This window comes from Haplochromis burtoni, unplaced genomic scaffold, assembly GCF_018398535.1.
Source record: "Haplochromis burtoni strain Fernald_Lab_line unplaced genomic scaffold, NCSU_Asbu1 Contig_168, whole genome shotgun sequence".
NCBI lineage: Eukaryota > Metazoa > Chordata > Actinopteri > Cichliformes > Cichlidae > Haplochromis > Haplochromis burtoni.
The window spans coordinates 5,216-15,557 of NW_024582529.1; the positions used below are offsets into that span (position 1 = coordinate 5,216).

The following is a 10,342-nucleotide window of genomic DNA, read 5'->3' on the forward strand; positions in this document are numbered from 1 at the left end:
AGATTCTCCACAACCATGACGGGACCTTCCAGTTAAGTGTTAACATGAACGCTTCATCAGTGCCATCTGAAGACTGGACGAGCTACAGCTGTGTGTTCCAGTTCTCTGGTGTGGAGGACAACATCATCACCAAACTGAATAAATCAACGATCAGGACCAATTGGGGTAAAATAAAATTAGCAATGATGAAAGTGAGAAACACAGTGCTCTGATGTTTTTGTGCTCTCAGAATAGTAAAAAAATATCATTACCGTTTATTGACTGGAGGAAAAGTTAGTCAGGGATGGCCTAATAAGATACAAAGAAAAAAACTGCCACCCTCCCTTAGCTATTATACACTCAGATTTGTGCCATTTTACTGGCTTCATAGATCAAAAGAGGCAGCACCAAATATGTGGATAACGAACCTGAAATTTACATTTAGCAAAAAGTGCCTTTTACAAATCCCTGGGCAGATGATGGGAGAATGTCACTCTTTTTCAATTTCACATTACTGTTATATATTATAATTATACAACTATTATTAGCATTTTTCAGACCTGCTTTGAAGTATGCAGTAAATACTACATACTTGCAAATATATATTATATACATATACTTTTACAGACACACATACTCACATATATGTAGCACCATAGAGATTACAGTATTGCATAAATACTCTGTGTCATAGGAGGAAGGATGTACTGTATATAAATTATGATCTAATTATGTTTTGCTCATGTTTTACTGAGCAGAAAGGCGTGCTGACACGAAGATAACCATCACTGCTGTTGTGGTTGTTCTTGTTCTTCTCATCCTCGTTGCTGCAGTTGGATTTGTTGTTTACAAAAAGAAGAAATGTGAGGGCTCTAAAGGAGGTGAGCTGATGTTTTTACAAAGACTAGAAAACTGAAGCTAGCAGTTCACTAAAGCAGGAAGGAAGTGATAATACAAGACTCAGTTCTTTCTTTGCTCTGAGGTGTCTGTGAAGAAAAACTATATTCATACAGTACCAACTGTTTTCGGTTATTTTGTACATAAAATCCAGTCCAGGATCAGAGGACTAACAGTGTGTTTTGCATTTTACAGCTCCTAACAACCTCTCTGAACTGTCTGAGAGACTGAATCCAGAGACCACATAAACCTGCACACAGAGATTGCTTCACTTTTAAACAGTAAAAATCACAGGAAAAAGTTTCAAAGCAGTGTTTCCACTTCATTGTATTTCAGGTATTTAGATTTTCTGAAATGCCCCAAATTGTTAACATTCTTTTATTCTGTTATTTATTACTGACATGCCCCCACAGGCAGAGAAGTGCAGGCAGATCAGAAGATATTCAAGTGAACCCGATCTGAGATGTGCTAACCACATAAGTTAAACATAACACTGTAACCACAAACCCTCCTAAAACACTGTAAACCTAGAAAACCTAATGAACTGCACTTGTCAGTGAGCGGTTAACCAGTAAATTCATTTCTTCTCTCCGTAATCAATTAAGTGCTTAGTGTGACAAAGTGGGTGAGAAGACCATTTGTCTATATTCTTAGTTAACATTCTTGTTTTGCTTTAACCATATTTCACATGTAATCTGCAATAGGCAAACATCTACTATCCCGGGTTTGTCTATGTTTTGCACTTTTACAGATTATATAATATAACATCTTGGTTTAAATTAGTGATGGGACGTTCTGTATCGAGGCTTCGGAGCGTGTGTCGAGTAATGGAGGGGGCGTTTCCGCGAAGCGCGTATCGAGGCTTGCTTCATTTATGGGAGGAGCTGAAAATGATGACGTCCGAAGCCTCGCTGCCCGGCTGTACCACGTGACTGGTTCATGAAGTGGTTCGAACTTTGCCGCGAGATATGACAGCGATATAAACCCCTCAGACTTCATTCAAAAATGTGGGTGTTTGATGGAGAGTTGCGGTTAGTGAGAGTTTGGAGACCGTTTGGAGGTTTATGAGAGTGAGGAGAGAAAGTCAGGAGAGAATGGAGCCAGCTAAGAAGAGGAGGATGTCCTCCCCTGTGTGGGAACATTTTGATCTTATTCCTCCCAACAAGGTATGTAAATTTCTACAGAAGATGTATTTTCATGATACTGATGGTGCAATACAATTTATGTTGAGCTGTCTTGACTTTTGTACAAGGTGAAGTGTTTGCTATGTGCCAGGGAGCTGGGATATAACAACAACACCTCATCCATGCTTAGGCACTACAGAGCTTTGCATGAGAATAAGGGGGACACCGATTGTGGAGCAAGACCAGGTGAGCCATCAAATGCAATGATAATATAGGATGCAGTAATGTTACTAAATGATATAACAATATTATACAACTGTAATAAGTTACGTGTGTGATATTTATATTTGTGCTTTATCTTTATTGTCTTTCCTCAGGAGAACAATCTCAAATAGATGAAGACCTGGTCAGCATGGTGATTGAGGACTCCCAGCCATTTAGCATTGTGGAGGACAAAGGATTCAAAAGATTTGTTAAATCATTAAATCCTAGCTATGTTCTCCCCACTAAAAAGGTCATAAAAGCAGTGAAAATTTAGTTTTTACAGAATAAAATGTGAACAGGCAGGACTGAGGCTCAAAGCCTCAGTGTGTAGCTGTCCATACCTCAACGTTACAAAAGCACAACTACTGTCCACACCCCAACCACACCTCACCTCACAGTAAATGATCATTTCCATTTCAAGCATTTCCAAATAATCATTTCCCATACTGCCACTATAAATATACACAGTATACTGCCATCACTACAATATACATGTTTTACACACTCCTTTTGTTGTTGACATTTACAGGCTGTGTGCAAAATGCCACACTCTTCAAATTCATGCCAGCTATTATTTTTACGTCCAGTAGGTGTCCTGCTAGAGCAAATGAAGCTTCATGAAGCTTCGCGTTGGGGTGAACCAATTGGATGAAAAGCTTCAGTGCTTCATGGGGCTTCATCTGCCCATCACTAGTTTAAATCAATTCCTACAAGTTTGTTAAGTTAACATGTTCTTTATTTCAACTGTTAATTTGTATTGTTTAGAACTTACCTTACCTACCTGTCTTCCAGAAACAAAAGGAGGAAATGTAGTTTTACTTCCTGCTTTATAGCTTCTGGGTTCATCTGAGGTCACAGGAAGAGACCAAGTGCAGAAGGGGAAGAACTCTTATAATTTAATAAAGTTGATTTTAGAGGGTTTATAAGAAATAGATTTATTGTTGTAATATGTATTGATTACACCACAGAGTTTATGTTGCCAGTAAAGAGGAGTAGTAGAGGTTTGAATATAATCATGTTCATCTTACCTACCTACTGAATGGAATAGTCCAGAGGAGAAATTGTTTGGTTAAGTGGACTATTTAAGCAGAAGAACTCAGGTGTTTCGAGGAAAAGGTTCAGGTCAGTGTAGCTGTGTGCAGTTTGACCTTAATTTCCGTTGATTTAAGTTCAGTTATGTTTATTTGAACTGAGTTAATTATAGAGTTGAGTTTCTTTGTAAATATTGTTTGGGTCACAAAATGGTGAATAAATCACTTGCTACACTGGACAGCATCAGTCTCCTGCACTTCTTTGACCGCTTAAGTCAAGTCCTACCACACTTGGAAAAAATAATTCTACTTCTGGGAAGTGTTTGGGGATGACTTTTTCCTGTTCCAACTGTGCACTAAGCAAGGTCTGGTGTGGAAGACATAACTGAGTCCAGACTCAACCCAACAGATCACCTTTGGGATGAGTGCAGACTGAGAGCCAGGCCTTCTGGTCTGACCTCACAAAATATGCTTCTGGTCAAAATATTTTATTTGTTTGAAGGCAGATGAATGATATAGTGTATCTTTCCCTATATGCATATTTGTTTATTACAACAATGGCAGTAAGAAACTGATTTAAATAGCTTCGTATAGGATCATTATCACTTTAGCCATCAAATCATTCTACTGACCTTAAAGGAGAGGTCAGAGGTCAAATATCATATGATACAATAGAGATCAAGTTGTAAGAATTAGAGTTTCTTTTTGTTAATTTTCAAACAGCAAATCATTAAGTTGCACTACAGCGGTGTGGTTGTTGGTCATTCTTAAATCACAGCAAGAAGGTCCAAGGTTCAAATCCAGGTTTTTCCTGTGTGGAGTTTCCACATTGTCCCTGTGACTGTATATTCTGTCTTTCTCCCAAAGGTCATGGTGATTCTAAATTGCCTATAGCAATGAATATTGGTGCAAATGATTGTAATTAGCCCCACAACAGACCAGCCAGGGTGTACCCTGCCTCTCGTCCTATCGCAGTGGGGACAGGCTGCAGCTTCCCACAACTCTGAATTGGGTAAGTGGAAGAAGATGGATGGGTGGTGTCATTTGCTTTCTTTAGCTGCTGATCAACCATTAATCATCAACCACACACACACCAAGGAATATTTTTAGCAACAAAAGAGTAGTTCCCCAAACCTGCACTGCATTAGTGCAAGTATAACCAAACCTCTGAAATAGACAGACCATTTTTAGTTGCACCTTTCTGTGTTAGAAAAGAGAAGAGGGGAATTCCACAAGCTTTCTTTGAAACCCTTTTCCTCCATATAATGGAAACGAGTAACTGGTTATCTAAATTTAGCTAATCTATGCAACAAATTCTAATGAATGTTGAATACATACCAAAAACAACACAAGGCCATATGTCTTTTTTCTTCTAAGGGTCAAAGACGTAATCTGCAGAGTCATGTTTGGTGGACAGATGTGAATGTAAGCTTTAATTTGAGTGGCTGAACATAGAACCACAATACAGTGGTGGTTTTCTTCTTCCTTTTCCTGTGTGTGGTTGAAGAAAACTGTGCAGTCCCTGCAGTGCAATATTTATTTCTCCTTTGACTGCTGCAGCTTTACATCTCTGAACAGCAGAAACCGCCTTTGTGCTCATTATCTCGGATCTTTTCTTTTGAAGAGCTGCTGTTTTTGTTTCCACTGGTAAGACTAATAATTTTCAGTTCTTGGCGTAACACTTTCCTTAACATACCTTGTTTTATATCATGTTTTGTTAACATCTTGAGACACTTTCCTGTAGTTTTGTTTGATGGTTTAATGTGCTCAAAATCATAAATCCATGTATAATAAATATATATCTTTATCTAATCTCATGAAGTTATGATCTTTTATCTTTATATACTCTTCATCATTAATGATAGAATTAAGGTTTCATGGTCATGGGTTAGTTTATCCAATGTTTTGAGTTTTGACTCAGATACCTTTCCTGAAGCAAGCTCAAAGGCAGTGTGTACTTTGAGGGGAATAGTATTAAACTGTGTTTTGTTTTCTTCTTTTTAAACGCACATCAAGGAGTTTGCAGTGCAGTAAAAACGATGCATTTTGGGATTAGCTTGAATGAAAAGCAGATGTGAAATGTAAAATTGAAATCAGAGGTCAAAAGTGACAAAATATTCTAAAGGAACCTATGATGTGATATTTAAAATCCCCATATAACAGTTTTATTTCTTAAACATAGTTAATAAAGTTGGACTTTATTTAACCTTAAAGAAGAGGCCAGAAGTCCAAAGTAGGATGATATGCAGGATCTTACATACACTATATTGCAAAAAGTATTCACTCAACCATCTAAATCGTTGAATTAAGGTGTGCCAATGACATTCAGGGCCACAGGTGTATATAATCAAGCACCAAGGCTTCCAGACTGCATCTACAAACAATTGTTAGAGAATGTGTCACTCTAAGGAGTGAATTCCTGCCTGCTACTGTGATGGTGTGGAAAGTGTTTCCAAGGTCGAACTGTGCCATCCAAATTTTACATCACCAAGTGCAATGCAAAGCATCAGATGCAGTGATGTAAACCCACTGCATTACTGCAGATATGAAAAGCTTCTGAAATAGACAAGCCATTTTTAGTTGTACCTGTCTGTGCTAAAAAAGTGAAGATGGAAATTCTACAAGCTTTCTTTGAATCCCCTTTTTCCATATAATGGAAGTTATCTAATACATATTTAAAGTCAACTAAGCCATTCAACCATTTCTATTGAATGTTGAATATATATCAAAGTCAACAGGAGTGCACATATATCCTTTTTTTTAAAATAGAAAATGTAAATCTGCAGTCATTCTGGTCTGTCTCATTATATGTCCTTCCATTAGGCCTTATTATCATTTCCTATCATCTGTATGCAGATGATATCCAATTGTACCTTTCTTTTAAACCTTGTGAATTGAATAAATTATCTGCGGCAAGAAATTCACAAAGAAAACAATGCCTAAGAAAATTACAGGAAGTGAACAAACAGCTTACTCTAAAAAAGGAAGACACTAAAAACTGTCAAATGTCAAACACAATATGAAATTGTCTAAACAAGCTTCCGACTGTTTAAATTCTTAAACAGTACTTTCTGTACGTTGGCAATAGAGATCAAGTTGTAAGAATAGGATAGGCTGTCTGACTCTATTTCAGAAAGCTTATCCATTCTTGTATTTGTATGATGTCAGTGAGACCGGATGTAAATGTGTTCACCTCATGCATGCAGCTCTGAATATAAGTACTTTAGTCCCACCCACTTGTCCAAACCTTTTTGTGTGGACCAGCCAATCAGAGGAAAGGTAGCTAAAAGGTAAATGTACTTGTTCCACACCGAGGATGAACCCAAGGAAGAGGGCAACTATCATCATGAACAAGGACTTTTTAAAAACTGTGAATCATGCACAGCTACTCTAGCAGAGTCCAAGAATTAAGTCAAGTAAAGTAATATTATCTTTTCTTCCTCTCTGTCAGTTAATTGAGGAAATACATGGATGAGTAACATTTTGTCAGTTTTCCTGTTCTCTCTTTCTCAGCCACACCATGTTTCCCAATGACTCTCTGCCCACCAACACAGTCAAGCCTTCCAAAGATGACCAGGAAACTATGGTGGGCATCAGTGCCATTATGGACAATGTCAGTATCATTCTCTATGCACTGACTGTTGTGCTCGGCATCACAGGAAACTCTGTGGTCATCTGGGTGGCTGGATTCAAATTTAAGGTGAATACTTCAGTGGATAATACCTTTCAAATACCTTCTGAGCTTGTTAGTAATCTGCTTAGTGAAGTCTGTGGGGTCATATTTATTTTCTACTGTAAAGACAGTAAATACACTTGGGGTTAAGAAACTGTGACCTTTACTGGTGTAGGAGATAGGTGTAGGTGGTTTCACAACATATGCCTGGGATGTGATAGCTATGGTGTGTGTGTTGAGTGAGCAATGCATATAAATAAAAACCTCTTTCACCTACTGGGAGGTGGTTATCACCACATTCATTTCACACAGATGAACAGAATTAGTAATGGATGGTGTTTCCAAGGTGAAATACCAACAAAACTCCCCACACTCTGAAGTGTGACACATAAATTAGAAGACTGTTTTGAACTTAATTTCTGTTATGATGTTTCTATTTCAAGAGCGATGTGATTACGTTTATCAAGTTAAGTTAAGTTTATGTACAAAAGGCACTTGTTTAGCGTTTGGACTAGTTTAAGACGACTGAGCCTGAAATAAGGTAGAGGATTATGTTTAGTAGCAACATTTATATAAATAGGACCTCATAATAGCTGATAAAATCCCATTCTGGTTACTGTTTCACGTAAATATTACCTTTCATGTTTGTTTTTCCTTTCTTCACTTTTCCATCGTGTTTTATTTTCTTCTTCATCCACAGCCAAAGGTCACCAACGTGTGGCTGGTGAATCTGGCGATAGCAGACCTGATCTTCTGCTTCACACGAGTTTTTTCTCTCACTAAGAAGCTCTTCTTTGAGCACTGGCCTTTCGGCCTCTTCGTCTGCAAGTTCGATGCCTTCTTCAAATACACCAACATGTTCTGCTCTGTCTTTTTGCTGGCTGTGATCAGTCTGGATCGAGTGCTTTGTGTCTGTCAACCTGTTCTCACAAAGCGTCGTCGCACCCTGTGGGCAGCGAGGGTGGTGGCGGTCTGTATCTGGATAGCAGCGATCCTCTTCAGCATTCCTTACTTCATCCATCGCCAAGTCTATCTGGGCAAGAAGAACCTGAGTATGTGCTCACTTCATCCAAAAGAGAAGGCAGAGGGGTACAACAGCACCAAAGTTGCTCTCTACTCCATCCGCTTCCTGTGCGGCTTCATAATTCCCTTTATGGTGATTCTGGTCTGTTATATCTTGGCCGCTGTGGGAATCCGACGCACCCGCCTGTCAGGGAAGACCCGCCCTCTACGTATACTAGCATGTTTGGTCATTGCCTTCTTCCTGTGCTGGGCGCCTTACCACTGCCTCTTACTGGTGAAGATGGTGGACAGTAAATACGCTCTGTTCAAAATCTGGTTCCCTGTAGCAAAGGGTATTGCCTACTTCAACAGCTGTGTGAACCCACTGTTATACTTCTGCATGGGGCTAAAAGTCAGTGAGGGATTTAGACAGAGTCTGATAAGAATTTATAAAAGAGGCCTGGCAGATGACATAGACGGCCAGATGACTCACTCCACTGATCGCTCTTTGGATTAAAGCTCAGGGTTGAAACACAGCAGTCTTGTAGTGGTAGGAAAGAGTCAGACAGCACTGACTAAAATTTAAGTTTCTTCCAGTGATCCTGAAGTTCAGAAGAGCTACAACAAATCAACAAAAGAATACCTGAAACACAAAAGTACTACAGTGTTCAAAATCCAGATCTCAACCCAAATGATGTCTACAGGGCAGTCAACAACATAGAGTTATTGGACTAATGTAGGACTACTATCAGCAACCAGCCAACCTAGTAATGTCATATTCTGTTTTCTAACAAGATGGCACTGCCCATGCTCTAAAAATTGTATTTTAAATCACAGCCTCACAGAAAGTATTACATTTGTGACATTTTTGGGGGGAGAAGGCTCCGTGGTGTAAATTAGGCTAGGTAGTGTTTTATGTCCACTCCACAAGTTTTCCTTCATTTTATCCTACTGTCACCAAGTGCTTGGTCATAGGGGGATGTCTGACTGTTGGTTTTCTCTGTATTATTGTAGAGCTTTTACCTAAAGCACCTTCAGGTGCTCTGATTTTGCACTGAGGGACTAAGTGCTTCTTGCTTTTCGGAACACAAATTGTGTGTAATATTTTGTAATCTTTTTTTTTTTTGAGTAAAGATAATACTGTTTCAAAGATGGATGTATGTTCTGATCCAGTGAGAAAAAGACACTTTAATTCACTCAAATAGCAAAGAATACTTAGATAATATCTATAGGAAAGCACCAGACACCCAGACAACATTCAAGACATAACATTCTCGGTTAATATTAATTTTAAAATTCTGTTGCAGCATATTTCCTTTATCTTCTTTGTCTGCTGTAATTTTCCAAATGTTTTTTTATTAACTCTTTAACTATCTGAGACTTTATTTTCTATTTTTTGTACTATAAATGAGTTCATATGCTCTTCCATTAATGCTCTTGTCATCAAGAGAGTTAAATAAAAAAAAGAAAAAAAGAAAATAGGAAATGCTCACAGTGGCTGTGATTGAGTCCTGATTACTTTATTAAAAAATTAAACCTTTATTTATCAACTAAAAACTGGCCATTGCTACATCAAGCGATAAAAAGGGCAGAAAAGACTGAGCGCATAGATAACACTACTACAGGGAGGAAAACAGAATAGCAATGAATAAATGATATAAAGAAATTAGTTTAATTATTATTAGTATGTTATTATAGGAATCATAGTAAGTTGCACAAGAGGCCTACTGTGTCCTTTTATGCATTTCCGGCTTCCTTGTCGCTACCATTTCTCCCTTCGCCTGCTCGTGTTTTGGGAGTGGTTTCGGCAGACAGGCTGGTACAGGCTGTTTTCATAATCTCTGCAGAAGTTTAAATAAGGACTTATTTCCGGTTTATACTTCTGCAACATGAGCAATGATCGTTCTAAAATTAAGGATAAAGGAAAGATGAAGATACTTTTGTTGCTTCATTTATGCTGTGATTTATTGGCAGGTAAGAAACGGCGATTTTAACAAAATCACATATTTCCTCAGCAGAGGATCTTGCGTTTAAAACTTGCAGCGAATTCTGTAAACACATCGCGCTTCAGAAATTCTGACCATAACCTGCTCCAAGTTAACATTGTGATTTAGACAGGTAGAAAGAGAGCTACTTTAGTGAACTCGGACAAACCTGAAGTTTTTATCCCGGTGTTGTGCCAAAAAGTGATCGCCTGCCAAAAACGGATTGTTCGTATTCAGTGCTTTAAGTGGCCCAAAAGAGGTGCCGGTACTCTATTTTTTTTCCGCCTCCCCTGAGGTAACAACAACTATATTGAATGGGTTTTATATACAACAGTCAACAGACAACCTTATACAAAATAATAAATCATTTTATTAGTTTGTGGATTT

The 10,342-nt window shown here is 38.3% G+C and overlaps 3 protein-coding genes across 5 annotated transcripts in view; all 3 read left to right on the forward strand.

Moving 5' to 3' along the window:
• Window positions 1-1,650, forward strand: part of LOC106633435 (major histocompatibility complex class I-related gene protein) — a 2,961-nt gene extending 1,311 nt beyond the window's left edge. The window contains exons 2-4 of one of the 2 annotated variants that reach the window (XM_042225335.1): window positions 1-165; window positions 738-860; window positions 1,072-1,650. In XM_042225335.1, the coding sequence (XP_042081269.1) occupies window positions 1-165; window positions 738-860; window positions 1,072-1,124 (341 nt within the window). In that variant the 3' untranslated portion in view covers window positions 1,125-1,650. Of the gene's footprint in view, window positions 166-737 lie in introns of both variants that reach the window. The other variant, XM_042225336.1, reaches the window with a different exon arrangement.
• Window positions 1,651-2,963: 1,313 nt separating this feature from the next.
• On the forward strand, window positions 2,964-9,363 carry LOC102298989 (fMet-Leu-Phe receptor). Of its 2 annotated transcripts, none has more exons than XM_042225333.1 (3): window positions 2,964-6,711; window positions 6,809-6,995; window positions 7,669-9,363. In XM_042225333.1, the coding sequence occupies exons 2-3, from the start codon at window positions 6,816-6,818 to the stop codon at window positions 8,485-8,487; spliced, it is 999 nt and encodes a 332-aa protein (XP_042081267.1). In that variant the 5' UTR covers window positions 2,964-6,711; window positions 6,809-6,815; the 3' UTR covers window positions 8,488-9,363. The 2 variants fall into 2 exon arrangements, with proteins under 2 accessions (XP_042081267.1, XP_042081268.1); XM_042225334.1 differs by having other exon boundaries at window positions 2,964-4,307.
• Window positions 9,364-9,803: 440 nt separating this feature from the next.
• Window positions 9,804-10,342, forward strand: part of LOC102298665 (major histocompatibility complex class I-related gene protein-like) — a 15,009-nt gene continuing 14,470 nt past the window's right edge. Inside the window, exon 1 of the mRNA XM_005933711.3 lies at window positions 9,804-9,944. Within this exon, the coding sequence (XP_005933773.1) occupies window positions 9,860-9,944 (85 nt within the window). The 5' untranslated portion in view covers window positions 9,804-9,859. The remainder of the gene's footprint in view (window positions 9,945-10,342) is intronic.

Coding starts and splice junctions, on each gene's coding strand:
- LOC102298989 (XM_042225333.1), top strand. CDS start 6,816: ATGTTTCCCAATGACTCTCTGCCCACCAACACAGTCAAGCCTTCCAAA. Junction 6,996..7,668: donor TGGCTGGATTCAAATTTAAG/GTGAATACTTCA, acceptor CTTCATCCACAG/CCAAAGGTCACCAACGTGTG.